At 43.1% G+C, this 19639-nt stretch overlaps 1 protein-coding gene across 1 annotated transcript in view; it reads left to right on the top strand.

Annotated features, from left to right (window-relative positions):
• The window catches only part of LOC115099137 (guanine nucleotide-binding protein G(q) subunit alpha), a 516345-nt gene extending 498441 nt beyond the window's left edge, over positions 1-17904 (top strand). Inside the window, exon 7 of the mRNA XM_029616504.1 lies at positions 17336-17904. Coding sequence (XP_029472364.1) covers positions 17336-17526 — 191 coding nt within the window. The 3' untranslated portion in view covers positions 17527-17904. The remainder of the gene's footprint in view (positions 1-17335) is intronic.
• The last annotated feature ends 1735 nt before the right edge of the window (positions 17905-19639 follow it).

Here is a 19639-nt window from a genome sequence, read left to right as displayed (position 1 = left end):
GGAAAAGGCACAAAAGTAAAGCAGATGATCCAGGGTAGGGAAAGGAGGGGTGAGAGACTACTAGCAGAAGCAGAGTTTTTCCAGTGTTTATCCAATAAATGCCTTTTTTTTTTTTTTTTTTTGCATTGGGGTGTTTTATCAGGGTTGATCAGGTAAAACCTAAAATTGGAAGCCTAAATTATAACGCTACATCCACCATCTCTCTGTGGTCTTACTACCTGAGGACTGCGCTCTTCATGGCTCAACCAAAGGAGTCACCCAGCTGAGTTGTCAGTTGTAACAGCTTTTCAGTTTTCCTGTTTCACATCTTTAAAAATTGAATTTTAAAAAATTATCAAACATTTTATTTGGCCTAAAGGAGAAAGCCACCCCTGTCCCTTGCCAATGCTTTAGTCTATTTATTTATTTATTTAAACCTTTTATATACCGGCATTAGTGTGCAAACATCACACCGGTTTACATTATAACTGAAAGATTGAAAATACAAAGAACAGGGGTGGGGGAGGGGGAGTAAGTAATTAAAGAGATACAGAAGTACAGAAAGTGCAAATAACAGTGGCAATGAACATTAAACAAAAACAGCTAAATGCAGTGGAGAACTTATATACAGAGCGTAATCATGGAATTATGAATAGTATATAGGAGTATCGGATACGGACTATTCTGGGTAAGCATGTCGGAATAACCAGGTCTTTAGTTTCTTTCTGAATTTAGAATAGCATGGTTCGAGTCTAAGTACTGTAGGGAGGGAGTTCCATTGCTTGGGACCAGCTATGGAGATGGCGCGATCCCTAGTGGCGGAGAGGCGGGCTCTTTTAAGGGGCGGTATAGTTAGAGTTCCTTTACTGTTTGATCTGGTTGGTCGATCTGAGCGTGTGAGGCAGAAGGGCTCGTCAAGCCAGTTGGAATTGTGGGAGTGGATGGATTTGTGTATTATGGTTAGGGTTTTAAAGAGGATGCGGGATGCAATGGGGAGCCAGTGGAGGTCTTTGAGTATGGGGGTGATGTGATCGGTTTTGCGCGTGTTTGTGATGACCCTGGCGACGGCATTTTGGAACATTTGTAGGGGTTTGATAGCGGAGGAGGGTAGTCCAAGGAATAGGGCATTACAGTAATCAAGCTTTGAGGATAGGGTAGCTTGGATAACTGTCCGGAAGTCGTGATAGTGGAGGAGGGGTCTAAGTTTCTTAAGGACGTTGAGCTTGAAAAAGCCCTCTTTGAGGATAAAGCTGATATATTTTTTCAGATTCAGTTGTTGGTCTAAGGTTACACCAAGGTCTCTTATATAGGGTTGGGAGGATATAGTGTTGAAGGATGGGTCATTGGAGATCAGGGATTTGGGCAGTTGGTGCTGGGACAATAGGAGCAGTTCTGTTTTGGATGTGTTCAGTACAAGATGGATGTTTGTGAGGAAGTCGTTTATGGAGGTGAGACAAGTATTCCAGTAGACCAATGCATCGGTCAGGGAGTTATGAATGGGGATGAGGATCTGAACATCATCCACATAGAGGTAGAATTTGAGGCCGAGGTCTGTTAGGAGCTGACAGAGGGGGGAGAGGTAAATGTTGAATAAGGTGGAGGAGAAGGAGGAACCTTGTGGAACACCTTGGGCCAGGGAGTAGAGTACAGATTCAGAATTTCCTATTTTGACTGCGAACTTCCTGTTGGATAGGTAAGATTTAAACCATAGCAGGGCTAAGCCCGATATGCCTATTTCAGCCAGCCGTGTGAGGAGGTGATTGTGATTGATGGTGACAAAGGCAGCTGAGATGTCAAGTAGGGCAAGAAGGTAGCAGTTGCCCTGATCCATGCCTCTGAGTACGTGGTCTGAGAGGGAGAGGAGGAGTGTTTCAGTGTTGAGGTGTTTACGGAAACCAAACTGGGCAGGGTGTAGCAGGTTGTTGTGTTCAAGGTACTCTGTGAGTTGGAAATTCACTATCTTTTCAATGATCTTAGAGATGAAGGGAAGGTTAGAGATAGGGCGGAAGTTGGAGGGGTCCTTGGGGTCTAGAGAAGGTTTTTTGAGGAGAGGTTTAACAATTGCTTGTTTGAGGGTATCTGGGACGTGGCCTGAGGAGAGGGAGGAGTTAATGTCAGCAATGGGTTTGGCAATTGAGCTTGGGATGGAGAGTAGGACGTGACCCTCCTTGACTTTAACTCAATGTGAACAGTCAACTCAAACAGTTTGATAGATGGATTAGAATTTTGCATTAAATTAAACCTTGATGTTTTTTTAAATTCAAATTTTAAAGATGTGAACCAGGAAAACTTGAAAGGCTGTTACAACTGGTGGCGAAAGGTAAGATTCCTTATCTCCGCCAGTTTTGCGCCGAATAACTACGCCTTCTCTAGAACTACACCTTTTATGGTGTAGTTATTCGGCGCGAAAGCCGGCAGCGAAAGCCGGCAGCGATCACACTGCGGAGGTGTGATTGCTGCCGGTTATCACAGGACCGCCCTCCCCGCTTCGCACCCCCCGTTACCGCAGGATTCTCTAAAGTCTGCGACCTTAGAGAATCCAGGCCTAAGTTAGTCATCTTAGGTCCCATACTAAGGGCACTCAGTTTATTTATAAGTCATCTATGCGGAATCATGTCAAAGGCCTATAATGTATCTAGTGCTGTCCCCTGATATAAGTATCTGGTCAACCAATCAAAGAAATTGACTTCCGGCGATGACGTAGCCTGAGACGGAAGCAGGGGGATTGAGCTCCGCGGCCCCGCTCTCCATTAACCGTTCATTATTATCTATTAGCCGCTTACTGTTGCCCCTCGATTCCTCCGACGGCCACGGGAAGTGCCGCTGCCTCTTTTGAGAGACCCCGACGGGCGGGGGATGCGCCGGACCGGCATTAGGGGCCGAACAGAACGCCGACCACACAAACCACGAGGAGCTAAAATGGCGGAGGTGGCAAGCCCAGCGGAGCCTCTTCTGGCGGCAATTTCGGAGGAAACCTTACGAAAGATTTCCCAAAGTGTCACGGAGGCGCTCGACAGCCGGTTAATCAAATTACAAACCTCTATTGAAGGCATAAAATCGGCAGTGGAAGGGCACTCTAAGCGCTTAGATGCGGCAGAAAACTACCCTTGTCTGACCTGGGGGACAGACTGGCTGCCTCGGAGCGCCACGTGGAGGAGCTGCAGGCCAGACAAAAAGAACTGATCGTGAAGATGGAGGAACAAGAAGACCGGGGCAGAAGGAACAATCTAAAAATTATTGGCTTGCCCGAAGCTGTAAAAGATGAGGAGCTTCAATCCCTGGTGGAGAACTGGCTCCCCAAACAGGTGGGCTTAGAGCAACTAGCAGGCGGCCTCTACAGTGTGAGCTGCGTTTGCACCGGGTTGGCCCACTGCGCGACGGGCAAGGCCGGCCGCGGCCCGTCATGGCCCAGATACTTAATTGGAGTCATAAAACTCAGCTATTACGGGCATATCGGCAGCGGGAGGACCCTGGAACATTCCGGTTAGTCGGCTGCTACTATTTAATGATTTCTCCGTGGCACGGCGGCCGCAACGGAAGCTTCTGGCCCCCGCGTGCACGGAGCTTCATCGACGTGGCATGCGTTTTGCCTTACTGTATCCTGCCAAGCTCAGAGTGTTACCACAATAACCAAACCCGGTTCATCACTCCAAAGAGGAAGCGGATCGGTTTATTGCTTCTCTTGCCGTCGGGAGCTTGTAGAATGACATCAGGACACCTGGTTGGAGATGTGGCGGCATTTGCGCTAAACCTTGGAGGCAGGGGTTTCCACTATAGGATTATGTGCTGCACTTCCATTTTGGCCGGAACATGCATCTATTCATCAGTTTACTAACCGGCCTCACGAGGCTGGAAGTCCTGTTTTATCCTGTTATTTTGCCTTTTTTTCCCAATCAAAGAAATTGATAAGATTGCCAGACGAGAACCTACCTCTGGCAAACCATGCTGTCTCGGATCTTGTAATACACAGGATTCCCGAAACTGCACCATCCTCTATTTTAGCCTTTTTTTTGTTACCCATCTAAAGAAATAGCATATCTGCCTATACATAATGTATGTTGTACAAACTGCCAGTTATTTTAATTTCTTTTGCTGTACATTGCAGTTTTTTATAGTTTATGTGCATTGTGTTGTTTTATTGTGCTGCATTGTCAGTGTTGTTGATGTAATCCACCTAGAACAAGTTACAGGATATTGTGTAGACGAAATATGCATTTTTTAAACAAATTATCACTTTATCGTGTAGTGATTGACCCTTCACCTGACAGCTGAAAAGCCAGTCCCTGTTCAGAATTGAGTTCTTAATGGGGACTGACCCTTTGGTTGTCAATGAAGGACCAGTCACTAGAGAATGAAGTGAATCAATCAATTCATAAGTTCCTGAAGTTGTCAGAGCTGCAGACATTTCTTTATTGAGAGAGTAGAAGTAGGAAACCATTCTCCTTCCACTCTGCATTTCAACCACTTATGGGGGTCCTGGTTGAAGGTGGAGGGATTGGAGTTGGGATGTGGATTTGGGGGACTGGAGGGAACCACTCTTCCTACGCTCAATGTTTTGTTATCAGGAAGAGGAGTGAGGGTCGCTACCGCTGTTAACAGTTGAAAGGTGGAATCGGGAGGGAGGGAGGTGGGGGAGGACCATGGCCATGGTGTTGGCTCTTAAGCAGCTGTATTCTTTTAATAGAGTCAGTTATCCTAAAGTTATTATGCTATATGTAACCAGATTGAATTTAAACCTAACTGATGATATTCAAAGGTGTTGTAGCCAGTTATGTGTAAAGATATCCAGCTAAAGTTAGCCAGATAACTTTATTTAGGTATATTCAATGGGATTTTATCTCATTGAATATCCAGGATAACTTTATATATCTAACTTTAGCTGGATAAGTTAGCCATTTTAGAGATTTTAGTTTTTACACTGAATTAAGACTTGCACCCATAAGATTCAAATTAGGATTATGGCTGGGGCTTAAGATGTTTGCAATTTTGAACATTTCTTGACAAAACCTTTGGGGTCCTATTCAAATCTTTATTGTAAGCCCATGTTTCCTGTACAAAGGAGAAACATCTGCCAGAAAAGGTTAAATGAGCTAATCAGAATTTTCAGACCCTTTCTGGAGCTATAGATTTTGGCTTGATTTTTATTTTATTTATTTATTTAAAATTATTTGTTTACTGCTCTTTCCAAGGGATCAAGGCAGTTTACAAACTTAAAAAAAAAATCATAAAAAAAAAATGTACATAGTATTTATTAAGGACATGCCCAGAATCTGCATAGACAGTTGACACAAGACAATAGCATGAGACTCATCATATATGCTGAAGTCTAAATTTCAAATGCTTTTTTAAACATCCATGTTTTAAGATCCTTTTTAATACTTTAATATTTATTTATTTAACAGTTTTTATATACCGATGTTCATCAAGGATATCACGATGGTGTACATTGAACAGAAGTATTACGCGTGAGGCGTTTGACAATAAAACATGATAAGGTATATAAGTTTAAACTTGAGTGAACAAGCTTAATATATGGGAAAAGATGGTAGTATAAGTGATAAATAAGATATATAATAGATAACCAGGGCTAAATAATATATACATGATAATGAACACAGCAAGATGCATAAAGATTTGCAAGAGGAGGGGAATGATAGAGGGACTAAGGGGAGGGAGGGTTTTAAAAGGGGGGTAGTAGGGGAGTTTGAAAAAAGGGGTACAGGGGGGTGTGTGGAGAAGGATGAAGGGTGTAGCTATTAGGTGATATTAGGCGTAAGTCTGTGAGAAAAGTTAGGGAGTTTGAAAGAAGGGAACGAGGGGGGTATGTGGAAGAGGAGAGTGGGTGTAGCTAAGGAGATATTAGGAGATGCTAGGAGTAAGCCTGTGAGAAAAGCCAGGTTTTTGAGTTTTTGCTTAAGCTTTTCGGGCATAGTTCTTGACGCAGATCAGCAGGCAATGTATTCCATAAGGCGGGGCCAGCTAATGAAAGCGCCCGGGCATTGGAAAGAGGCAAGATTGGTGAGTTTAGGGGAGGGAGTGCGTATTATAGTGGCAAAGTGTTGATTTCTTATTGGTCTGGAAGAAGCGTGGAATTGGAGGGAGTCTTTTGAACCAGTTCATGTCAGCATTGTGTAGAGCTTTATGAATGACTGACAAAGTCTTGTATTGTATGCAGAAGTAAACTGGTAGCCAGTGGAGCTCTTTTAGGATTGGAGTAATGTGTTCGTTGCATGTATTGGTGAGTATACGGGCAGCAGTATTTTGCAGAATTTGTAGGGGGTGGATGGCATTTTTGGGTAACCCTAAGAGGATAGAGTTACAGTAGTCAATTTTGGAAAAGAGCATAGCTTGTAGGACAGTGCGAAAGTCAGAGAGATGAAGCAAGGGCTTAAGTTTCTTTAGGGTATGTATCTTGTAAAAGCACTCTTTAAGTGTTGAGTTGATAAATTTCTTAAAGTTGATTTGATCATCTAGGGTGACCCCTAAATCTCGAACCTGTTGGGAAAAGGAGATGTGGGGTGGAAGTGTGTGTTATGGGGAGAGGGCGTGGGAGTTGGTGGTGGGTGTGATAAGCATAAGCTCAGATTTAGAGGTGTTAAGGGCTAGATGGAGGTTACTCAGAAGCTTATTGATGGATTGTATCGTGGATTCCCATGTGTTGAGGGCTTTGGGTAGAGAGTCAGTGATAGGTATGAGAATTTGTACATCGTCTGCGTACAGGAAGTGTGGAAGCTTGAGATTGGATAGAAGTTGGCAGAGCGGTAGGAGGTATGTGGAGGACAGTGAAGAGCCTTGTGGGACACCTTGGTTTAGGGGGATAATATCAGTTGTGTTTCTCAGTTGTTCGGGCATAGTATTCCAGATTATGGGACCAGCAACTGAAAAAGCACGGTCTTGTACTACCCTCAAATGGGACGTGATGTAAGATGGGTACTGTTAAAAGGCCCTCATTTGCTGATCTTAAGGTTTGCTGCGGAACATGTAGATGAAGAGCTGATCCCATCTAGTGTTGATTATCTCCCATAATTACTTTATGTTGGATTACTAAGATTTTAATAGTGTATTCTGAATTGGATCGGTAGCCAGCACAGTACGGAAAGCACTTGGATGGCAGATTTTTGTAATAGCCGGAGTGCTCTGAGTGTGGTTCCAGCTAGCCCTAGCATGAGCGAATTGCAGTAATCTATACCTGTAAAAAAATAAGCATCTGAAGAACTGTATGAAAGTCTTCAAATTCTAACAGGAGTTTGTCTTTTTAATAACCGCAACTTATAATAGCCATTCTTGTTTAAATTTCTTATGTGTTCTTTCATAGTTAATCACTTAGCACCAAGGCAGGGGTCTTCACTATTTTTTAAGCTGGGCCATGTTTCCAAGGGGGCTGGAGAGAGCTGTATAGGGGAGCAGGGTCTTCCTCCAATGTTTTGGCCAAGCAGGTGGGTCCCCTTCCAATGTTGCATCTGACCAGGGGCTCCCCTTCACAACTTCCAATGACCATTTCCACTTCCTCTGTCTCTCCCTACTGCTACTTGCCCAGCATGGGTGGTGTATATGCTATGTGTGTGCGTGTGTTTGAAGTTTAGATTGCTGCTTCTGTGCTGTAATTATTCTTTAATGCAGTGGTTCTCAACCTTTTTTCGGTCAGGACAAACCTCACATATGGTTCTCACATGCGTGACACATTGAACTTGTGACCATCACCAGGTTAATGTAAACAAACTCTCTGCGTTTCCACAGGAACCCCCCTCGACCCCCAGCAATGGGGTGCAGAGCAAAAACTAGGACATTCTCCGTTCAATTTACCATACAAAAAAGATATTTCTGGGTGACATCTCAATAACAGCAACATAAACTCTCTCATAACAGGTGCAATAGACCTCCTTATGAAAAAACAGTAATTTACCACCAATGCATGTTCTGTTGAGAAAACACAACAAATAATATTGATACATTATTGCTTAGTGGAAGCCAAGGCCCTGGGACGGCAGATCGCTCCCGGGCCCTCCACTGGACCACAAAGGGGGCATCAGGAGGGTGGCACAGTGAGGCGGGGGCTGGCAGAATTTTGAAAGGGGCATTTTTTGCCCTTTCAAAATTTTGCCGCCTGCCGTGGCACCCCCTAAATCATGGCACCCTAGGCCACAGGCTTAGCTCGCCTAGTGGTCCTCTGGCCCTGCTTGTAGGTCCTGATAGCCTGGGCAGGCCCGCCCCTAGTTTGAGTATAATGACGTCAAGAGTTATTTGATTACAAGGCAAGGACTGCAAGCGGACGTGAGAGGACCAGTTCACCACCAGGTCCGCAAGGCACGAACAGCACAAGAGGTTATTTAAGATGCAGGCTTCAATCAGGTCCGATAGTGACGATAGCGGGGGAAATTAAAAAACATAAACATAGGGTAATATCTTTAGATAGGCATTAGTAGCATATAATAAATGGGTTAAGCCAATGTTATTAGAGAGAAAAAACATTCCTGGAGGTAAAAAAGCAGCAAACAGTATTTGGGAGAAGGGTGGTAGAGAGGATTAACAATCCAACCTTAATTGAACACACAGGAGGTAGCCTCGGTCTGGCTGAGATTGGGAGGTGTGTGCCAGTAGTAGGTATAAAAAGAGTCAGAATAGACAGGACGCCAAGACAAGCACGGAAGGCGTCGCTCACTTGAAACACGGCACATTAAGAAGTAAGTAATTATCTCTTGAGAAGGTGGGGACATAATTAAGTCGAAAGTAATTTGGAGAAATAATGTGTTTTTATTAAATATTGTTATTTGTTAAAGGTGATTCCAACACTGTGAACCCAGTATCGGACACAGTGGCAAATTCTCCCGTAGTTCCTGAAGCAGGCACGCAGTGCCGAAACATGGCCAATGTCGGACGGGCAGTTCCGTACCCATGAACATCAATAAAGGCGGCGACCTTGATAAATATACAACAGAAAAATATAAGTGGGTCAGATAAGCAGCCGGGGAGAAGGGATTTTAAGAAAAAAGAAAAATTAAAAAAGTAGATATTTTCAAGAATAATAAAAGAATAATAGACGGGGGCGAATAAAAAGGATAACTGTGAATCTGTTATCCTTACATGAAGCCCCCGTACAAAAACCACCGGACAAGGTTTTTCCCTTGAAACGGTGAACGTTAGAGAATTGAGTAAAAAGGGAAAGAGGTTGGTGATGCAATTAATAGCAATGGCTATTCCCTAAGTAAACTTGATTAATAGCCGTTAATGGACTTCTCCTCCAAGAACTTATCCAAACCTTTTTGAACCTAGCTACACTAACTGCACTAACCACATCCTCTGGCAACAAATTCCAGAGCTTTATTGTGCGTTGAGTGAAGATAATTTTCTCCGATTAGTCTTAAATGTGCTACTTGCTAACTTCATGGAATGCCCCCTAGTCCTTCTATTATTTGAAAGTGTAAATAACCGAGTCACATCTACTCGTTCAATGTGCTACTTGCTAAATTCATGAATATCTGTTAAAAATTAGGGAAAAGGACTGTTGCTGGTTGACAAGACCATAGATGGAGATGGGGTAGATGAAACTCTGTTTACAGGAAAGAATGTATGGGAAGAGCAAGGAAAATTGAAAGTGGACAAGGCCATGGGAGTGGATGAGGTTCATCCCAGGATACTAAGGGAGGTCAGAGATGTGCTGGTGGGTCTGCTGCATGACCTGTTCAATAGATGCCTGGCAACGGGTGTGATGCCGAGTGATTGGAGAAAGAGCAGTGGTGGTCCTACTTCACAAGAGTGGGAGCAGAGAGGAGGCTGGAAACTACAGGCCGATTAGCCTCACCTCGGTGATGGGAAAATTAATGGCGATTCTGCTGAAGGAAAGGATAGTGAACTATCTACAGTCTGAAGGATTGCTGGACCTGAGGCAGCATGGATTCACAAGAGGAAGGTCCTGTCAGACAAATCTGATTGATTTCTTTTGATTGGGTGACTAAAGAATTGGATCAAGGAAGAACGCTTGATGTGATCTACTTGGATTTCAGCAAAGGTTTTGATACAGTCCCGCATATTCGGCTTGTGAATAAAATAAGAAGCTTGGGAGTCAGCGCCAAAGTGGTGGCCTGGATTACAAACTGTTTGATGGATAGAAGACAGCATGAAATGGTAAACGGAGCCTACTCTGAAGAGAGAACATTGTTAAGCAGAGTGCCACAAGGATTGGCGTTGGGACCGGTTCTGTTCAATATCTTTGTTAGCAACATTGCAGAAGGATTAGACAGTAAAGTGTGTATTTGTGGTTGATACTAAGATCTGCAACAGACTGGACATGCCAGAAGTAGTAGAGAGAATGAGACGTGATTTAAGGAAGCTTGAACAGTGGTCAAAGATATGGCAATTGGGATTCAATGCCAAGAAGTGCAGAGTCATGCATCTGGAGTGCAGTAAACCAAAAGAGCTGTATGAGATGAAGGGTAAAGGGCTATTTTGCATGGAGCAAGAGAGGGACCTTGGGGTGATAGTGTCTAGCGATCTGAAGATGGCAAAGCAATGTGACAAGGCGATAGCTAAAGCCAGAAGAATGCTGGGCTGCATAGAGAGAGGAATAACCAGTAAGAAAAAGGAGGTGATAATCCCCTTATGCAGGTCCTTGGTGAGGCCTCACCTGGAGTACTGTGTTCAGTTCTGTATATCTCAAAAGGGACAGAGACAAGATGGAGGTGGACCAGAGAAGGGCAACCAAAATGCTGGGGAGTCTCCATCAAATGACTTATGAGGAGAGGTTGAAGGACTTAAATATGTATACCCTGGAGGAGAGGAGTGCAGGGGAGATATGATACAGATCTTCATATACCTGAATGTTTAATGATGCACAATTGACAAACCTTTTCCGTTGGAAAGAAATCAGTAGAACTATGGGTCACATAATGAAACTCCAGGGAGGATGACTCAGAAGCAACATCAGGAAATATTTCTTAACGGAGAGGGTGGTGGTGTCTGGAATGCCCTTCCAGAGGAGGTGGTGAAGACAAAAACAATAAAAGATTTCAAAGGGACATGGGATAAACACTGTGGATCCCTAAAGGCTAGAAGATGAAAATGAAGAAAAGAGTGCATGGAGGTAACTTATTGGTGTGGCAGTTACTACCCTTAACCAATAAACCTTCATGCTGTTGATGCAACTCCATTATTGCTCTTTACTTTAACGGCAGGAGGAAAAGGGGAATTGGATTCAGACAGCAATCAACAAGGACATTGAATTTTACGATCTGGGAAAACAAATAAGCATGTGGTAACTTGCTGATGTGTCAGTTACTACCCTTAACCAATAACCCTGATACTTTTGATGCAACTCCAACATTGCTCTCTTCTTCAACGGCAAGAGCTAACAGGGAATTGGTCTCAAGACAGCAACCAAGGGCCCTGACTTTGATGGTCTGGGAAACTAAGTATGGGGGTGACCTGTATGGTGTGGCAGATGCTACTATAAGCTTGCTGGGCAGACTGGATGGACCATTTGGCCTTTTTCTGCCATCATTCTGTGTTTCTATATATAGTTTCAGCTTAGGCGTGAACTGGACTGAACAAAATCCAAAAGAGGGTTCCAACAAGTCAGAATCTTCAACTGTAAGCTATCAAAAACACAAGTCTCTTGAGTTAGTGACTCAAGTCTACATTCTTCTCTTCACCCAATCTGTTAACTGGTCCAATGTGTCAAAAGATCTCTGATTTCAGTCCTTTGGGATACCGGGTGTATGCCCTTCCCTCAGACACTGGTCAGTCAAAATCCTTGCAAAAATTCTTTTCCTCAATACCTCTTTGCCAAATGCTTGAATTGCCTTCAATGGGTTCCAGGGGGAATCTCCAGCTCTCCACCCACCTTGCTTTGAGATCTTAGGGAAATCTCTTGCTCTTCAGTCCTCTCTCTCGCTCTTGAAACCTTGGGAAAGGTTTCAGCTCCTCACTCTTTCTCTATCTCCTGTCCTGTTGCCTTGAGATCCTAGAGAAATCTCTAGCCTCCTTCCTTTAACTTAGCTTCTGACCCACTAATCCTCTGAAGCACTGGTCATGCTCCAAAGTACTATATACCCCCCGAAACATTGGGGTTATAGCAATGGGAGGAATCAAAAATATCAAAACCCTTTCCTACTGCCCCTAGATAGAAAAGAATCACTTAGGAAGACTGTTAGTGACTGCCGTAGCTCCATCACAAATGTATGTATGTGAATGTGGAGCTTACACTGCTTCTGCTGGTGTAATATACCTGTTCCATTACCCCTCCACCTCCAGTCGTCCTCCTTAGTTCCTACTCTCTTCCTTTTCTCCCTCTCAGATTATACTGCTCCTTACTCCCCTTGCCAACAGCTAAGACTGAAAAAATGTACTCTGCAGCTCTGTGCTTCCCCTCTTCCCTCTGCAGTGGTCTGCCAGCTGCTTACTACGCTGGGGTCAACCATCACCTCTAATGTTTGTTCCTTTCCTGATTCTAGCTACAAGGTCCAACCCCCTCCTTCATTTCCTGTGCCTGCTGCTGGCTATGCCGTGTTTCCTGCTCCTCTGGCATAGGAAAGAGGGGGCCTTCCAGTTTTCTGTGGCCATCAGGAATCTGCCTGCTCCTGCTCCTCTGGCTCTGTACGCTGTCCAGCCAGGAGGGGAAGCATGGTGCAGGCTGTAGGGCCTTATTCTTTCCAGTACAGCAGTCTGCCCATCCTGCTCGCTCTCTTCGATTCACTGGGTGGCTAGGGTGAGCTGGGGGCAGTACTGTTTGCTTTTCCACTATAGCTAACTGCTGAGCCAAGCTGGGGCTGAAGCAGGGGGACTGAGCTCTTTTTTTTTTTTTTTTTTGCCATAGTGGTAGGCCTGCTTTTTCCTGCTCCGGTCCAACTCCATGAATGGAGCATGCACCGAGTAGGTTTTTTTCCCCAGTGGCAGTGGACCAATTGGGGACCATCCTAGAGGTCCACAGGACCCACCACAGGGGCCTTACCTTGAAGAACACTGCACTAAGGGGTTAGATTTCACAAGTCTCTCAACAGCCAAATAACCATCTGTTTTGTAGCTGGTTAGCTTTCAGCTAATTTTCAAACCCAAACCAAACTAGGAAGAAAGGTGCAGAAGGAATGGAGAAAAGGGAGACTTCAGAGAGCAAGAATTGGAGGCAGCTGTTGATAGAAAGGGCAAGGTGACCATAGCTGGAGATGTTAGAGGGAGTAAAACAAAGAGGGGGAAGGGAGGGACTGAAAAAGGCCAATGGAGGGAAGAGAAAGGGTCAAGTTGGGGAGATCTAGGGATGGAGAATTGGAAGGGGAGAAGGTTTACAAACATGCTATGAGTTTATAGTGAGGCAGAAAGAGAGAAAAATGAGATAACAGGGAAAGAGTAATGTCAGATATAAGAGAGGAACTGAAGAATACAGGCAGAAAGGGAACAAATGGAAAATGGACAGAGACCCTGGAAAAAATGAAGGACCAAAGTGATTAGAAAAATGTGCAGACAAAGGGAAAAATATGCATTTTATTTTCAGTTCAGTGAATGGAATATGTCAACTTTGGGAATGTGCGGCTCATGATATCTTTTTATTTTGCATATGTGTCTCCTTATATACAGTATCATACATAACAATGGAGTTTTGCTTTAAATTTAGAAACATTTAACTGAGTCTCCCAGCTCGTGGTGTTGTGCGTTGTGTACTTGGTGAGGGCACACTTTTTCACATGGCCATAGGTGCCAAATTGCCTGGCTATGGCTCTGATTGAATGAAATGAAATCTTAACCAGTGAACTGCATTTTCCATTAGATGGATTTCCTCTTCATTTTAAAACAGAGGTAAAAAGGTTTACAGGTGACTCTGGATCCTGCTGTGAACTTAAAGAAAACATATTTCATACGTTTCAAGAACAGTCTGGTGTAAATCGCAGCAGATTCATCTGTTAAAACCTTACTTGACCATATCCCAATTCAGGAATGTCTTACAGCTTCTGGTACTTACACAGGTGAACTACTAAATTCTTTAGCAGTTGGCCTGCTGTTGAAAAGCTTACATCACCTTTAGCCAATCCAAAATTGTGTAGCCTGTCTTATCTCTGTCATATTTCCCCTGTTCTGGCCAGTTTACACTTAGGTTGCAGTTTACACTCCAATTTAAAATGTTTTGTTTGATCTATGTTACCCTCTGTGGTAGAGGACCTAAATATCTGGCCAGCAAAGGGAGTACATTTTAAGAGTTTCTTGCGTAAAAAGGCCCATATATGCAGGCGTATGAACTGAGCGCAAGCAACTCTTATTGTAAAACCAGCAAATTATACACGTATATGCGCGTGTGTAGGCCACAGTACAAGGGTAAAAACCTGGGGCGTGTTGGAGCGGGTCAGGAGGCATTCCTGGGCAGGGCCAACACTTATGCGCATAACTCCCGATTTTAAAACTGGCATACGCAGCATGCGTTGAGCTTGATACCTCCTGTGCATATTGACTTCTGCTCTTGATCAGGTGTAAATCTTAAAAAAAAACCAACTCGTTATAGGCAAAAATTAACTAGGTGAGGGGTCTGGGTAGCTGGGGGGGGGGGGGGAGTGCAGGCCGAAGAGCCAGAGTTATCTGGATGATCTAGAGATAGACTGGGCAACTTGGTGGACTAAATGGTCAGACTGGTTATTTCCTTCACGCACGCACATATTTTAAAATGTGCTCGCTTGTGAGTAAAAAAAAAAAAAAAAAAAAAAACACCGACAAGTCCTAAAGAAAAGTTATGCGAATAACGTTTCCTTGTTTAACTGCTTAAACTTAGGAGCACACATAGTAAGTGTGCAGTTGCATGTTGATTGGCTGGTTTAAAATTCCAGTGCATGTGTGCTCATGCCCACATATGCGTGTACGTGGGCGCGCACATGCGCATTTTAAAGTTATCAAAGTGAGGAAATATGCTCATGTTCATTTCATTTAGATCAGGGTCCTATTTTCACTTGTATCTTCCATCTGGCAAGGGAAAGTGGATGGGCCAAAACCAGAGCTAGTGGTTTCTCATTCATTGCTCTCACACTTTGGAATTCACTTCCTGTAAGCTTTACACTTAGAGACACACTCAGGCCGATATAGTACGGTGTGCTCAGCCAAATGCACCGTTTAGCACGCAGTTGGCTGCGTGTTTTCGACGTGCGTCTGATACCCCTTAATAGAGCGTCGAAAACGAGCAGCCAACCCCCCCAAGAACTAATAGCGCTCATCACATGCAAATACTACTTTTCTGTACGCCCTCCAACTTAATATCCTAGAGATAATAAGTCAGAGGAACCAAAAATTAAAAAATAAATAAATAAAAATCTGCCTGCCGGTCCAGCAGGTTAGAAAAATGGACGCTCAACTTTAGCAGTGTCCGTTTCCCTAATCCGTGGCTGTCAGCGGGTTAGAAAACCGACGCTGGTAAAATAGAACATCTGTTATCGGGACCCACTGACAGCCACCTCTTTGCTAATAAGGAGGCACTAGGGTCACGCTATTGTCCCTAGCACCTCCTTATTAGCATGACCCCTCATTTACATCCAGAATCGCGCGCCCAGGAGAGGTGGTTGAACGCCCATCGGAAGAGCAGATGCTAAACACTGAGTGCCAGCTCTCCCGTGATTTTTACTGTATCGGCCTGTTTATCTGAAATTCAGACATACCCTTTAGACTCACTGATTTTTTAACCAGGAATTCACTTGTGACCTTTTGTGACCTTTTGATGAGTTAATGCTTACTTTATCTGGGACGTTGTCTGTACTACCGTTATCATTGTTGGGGGGATCTGCATTTGTATTAATCGGTTTAATGTATTTGTGTTTTAGTTTTTATTACTTTGTATGGTTTTAAACTTATTGTGCATTGCATTTCCTATATAATATTTTTATATATGTAACACTCTGATTTGTGCTTACTTTATGTAACTTTTGATCTGTACATAGCCTTGAGCCTTAATGGTTAGGCAATTAATAAATGTGATAAAACAAATATTCTACATTAGTCCAGTAAAAAACTCTCAAATACATTTTGTTTATTGACCTTTATTTTTACGTCTAACAGTAAAAAAAAAAAAAAAAAAAAAGGTTCACTTGAAAAAAGAAAAGACATTTGAATTTTTCCTAAGTGCTGGATGTAAAAGAAAACATTCAAAGATCTAGAGTGCGCATTTGCTTTTGAAATGTCATACTATCATTTCATTGCAACTTAGAGCACTAAATATTTTTTTATTTTGCTTTTCTTAAAATACACCATCCCGGGCAGCTGGATCTGTCCTGATTTCTTAAAGAGGCTTGTTTAATTCCATTTAAATCTTCAGATTGCTGTAATTACACATATGTTCAGATGTCGCTCTTAACAAAGTGATAGGCTCCTTTTTTTGTGTGCACGCTATGACCCTTTAATCTGTAGAGCCTTCTTAGTGAATATGCCAAGCTATCATTCAACAGAAACGTGCAGTAAGCATATGCTGGGCACAGTGGCAGGCAGAGTGTTGGAGCCAATACAAGAACATTTGGTGCCCCAGGCAAACCTTCCGTCATGCAACCCCATGTCCCCCAGTTTACCTATTAGAGGCAGCTCCTTCACAGCGCTCCCTCCTACCAGGGGGGCAGTATTGGCTCTGACACAGCACCACTCTAGGCTTCCCGCTGGTGGAGTCCTGCAGCCCCGCCAAATTTTGGCATGCTAAGCAATCACCTAAGTTTGCCTAATGGAAGCACACAGGTCCTGCAGAAAGATGGTCGAATGAGTTGAGTTTGAGATATGTGAGCATAATGCCAGTGCTAAAGCTTGAGCTCTTGTTACTGAGGTTTGTAATACCGGACACATTCTGTTTGTAATCATATGGTAAGCGGTGGATTTAGTGAACGGATTTTTGCGATAGTTTGTAAAAATGTTTAAAAAAAAAAAGGCTGTGTATGTGGATATATATTTATATATATATATATTCATACATACACACATACATCTAAGTGTTATACCACTTGTGCGCAAAAGATATGTTTATTTTCTTTCTTATATTCTGCTTTTCTGCACTTCAAAGCAGATTACGTTCAAGTTCTGTATTTTTCATCTCCAGAAGGCTTCCAATCTAAAGGGCCTCACTTACTAAGCATTTTTTCCCCATAGACACAGGAGAAAAACCTTAGTGAATGAGGCCCTGGGTTTCTTCCTGAGGCAATGGCGAGTAAAGTGACTTAGCCCAAGGTCCCAAGGAGCAGTAGTGAGATTTGAAGCCCACTGTCCTAAGCGCTAGGGCTGCTCCTCCTCGATGATAGCAGTGGTTCACGAAAGCCCCCAGGTTGGATCTGTGCACTGCAAAAACATCAGCATAGCCAGCAACTAACCAACTTTCTTTCTTCTCTCTCTTATCATTTTTTTTTTTTTATAAAAAAAAAAAAAGGACCCCAGCGAGATGCGCAAGCAGCAAGAGAATTCATCCTGAAGATGTTCGTGGACCTGAACCCCGACAGCGACAAAATTATCTACTCCCACTTCACCTGCGCCACGGACACGGAGAACATCCGCTTCGTCTTTGCTGCGGTCAAGGACACGATCCTCCAGTTAAACCTGAAGGAGTACAACCTGGTCTAACCCAGGCCCGTACATCTCCCCCTTTCCCCTTTTGGGTGATTGAAGAAAGAGGGGGAGCGAAGCATCTGTGAAAACAATTTGCATAATACTAATTTATTGCTGTCCTGGACTCTGTGAGGTGTCAACAGAGTTTGTAGTAAAGATTATGATTTTATTTAAAACTATACAGAGGAAAAGCAAAAGATGCTGAGACATATGCAGCACAGTTCCTCCAATTATTTTCTTTTTTTTTAAGCAAAACCTTGTGACTTAATGTGATTTAAAGGCTCAGTTGTGTAATCACCAGGGCGCAGGGTATTGTTGGTTTTTTTTCCCTTTGTTTTTCTTTTGCTGGACCTTTGCCCCCGTTTTTTGTTTTTTTTGTTTTTTTTTTTTATTAAAAGGTACAAAAGTTGTTGGGTTGTTTTTTTTTTTTTCAGATCCATTCCTTAGTGCAAAAAAAAAAAAAAAAAAAAAGGATTCCCCTGGAGCGATGACAAGCATAATTTTGTTTTCTTGTTAGAATTTGAGCCATCAGTTATTCTAATTTATATACTTTTTTCTGAAGGACAAAAAGTATTGATACTGTGATTTTTAAATTATTGACATGTATAAAGTACATCTGGTTTTGGTACTTTGCCCACTTTTGGGCTGTAACCATGAGAGCTCATCAAGCAATAGGGAGTCACACATGAATTTCATCTGTAGCCATAGCTGGGTTATCCAGAAACATGCATGGAAGACAGCAAAAATACACCTTAAGAGAAGGAAAATTATGCTAACATGCCAAATGGAAAAAAACAAAAGGCTTATATATTTGGTAGCATTGTTATGTGCCATAATTTGATTATTGGACTGAGCCTTTCCATTGCAGATGCCAAACAGAAACATACCTTGGACATTACTTTTCCCACATTGGCTGCAATTAGAAGAGTTAACGTTTTTTTTGGATAAGAATAATGTGTATTTGCTTAGCATTGTCAGCATGTAAGATATAAATCAGGGGGAAGGTAGGTTACAAAGTGAGCTTCCTGCTGCTAAGTCTGAGGCTGGAAGAAGTGCAGAGGCCTCACTCAGAATCACATGGCAAGCAGTGAAAGGGGGGGGGGGGAGGGATTTGAACTCTTGTCTCCATCTTTCACAGCTGTGTGCCCTAACCTCCACACTACATTGCCATCTTAGAGTTATGTAAGGAAGGGGGGAGCTATTCGGATTTGGTCCACCTTTTTTTTAAATATTTTAGTTGTGCAAACTTTTCACGTTGCCGGAACTTGGGCTACAAAACAAGAGCACGACATAGATTGTTTTCCCAGATAGGACTGGAAGCCAAATTGATGAATTGGGAATGGACTTGAAATGCCTTTCAAACAATGTTGGGGGGAGGAGGGGGAGTTGATTCATCTCCCCACCCCCAAGTGATTTTTAGTTCCCAGGAGGTGATTACAGAACAGTGAGTTTTCTCAAATATTTACTGTCCTAGAAGATGTTATGTGGTCACTATCTCATGTGTTTTTAAATCGATATTTGGAGCTAGCATATTGCAGAGCCTACCTACAGTTTCCAGTGCCAGTCTCTTTTTCTGCTTCCCCTCCTGACCACAAATGACTATTCAACTCCCATGGCTTTTGTTCACCTCCCAGGATCCCTGTCCTGAATATGCAGTATTTTATTACAACTTAGAGAAGGAATAAGTCCAGGCAGCCTCCCCTTTATTTCCCAGCCAAAATGTATTTTTAACTTTTTTTTTTCTTCCCATGGAAAATCAGGGAAGCTGTTTTCTTTAATGCTATCTGTTTTCCACTGAAACAAAAGCAGAAAAATGTCTTGGGGAGGGGGGAGAGTTGCAAAAAAAGTCCCATTTCAGAGCAGGTTCTTGCCACTTTTAAAGAGACAGCGCTTTCATTACCACAGGACATTATGGCATTATGGCACTTGTCTGTTGAAAAGTGGCATTGACTATCCCTACTTTTTGCTGAAGCATCTCCGCCCTATTCAGAAATGCTTCTTCTCCCCACACCTCCCTCCTAGCCCGATTTGCATTCATGCCACTTTCTCACACTCCTTCCCAGAAGAATATTCTAGTGGGACCTACCCTGTACACATGTACTCGCACCGTCATGCATGCGCACACCGG

This window comes from Rhinatrema bivittatum, chromosome 1 (assembly GCF_901001135.1).
Source record: "Rhinatrema bivittatum chromosome 1, aRhiBiv1.1, whole genome shotgun sequence".
Lineage (NCBI taxonomy): Eukaryota > Metazoa > Chordata > Amphibia > Gymnophiona > Rhinatrematidae > Rhinatrema > Rhinatrema bivittatum.
This window is presented reverse-complemented; position numbering and strand designations above follow the sequence as displayed.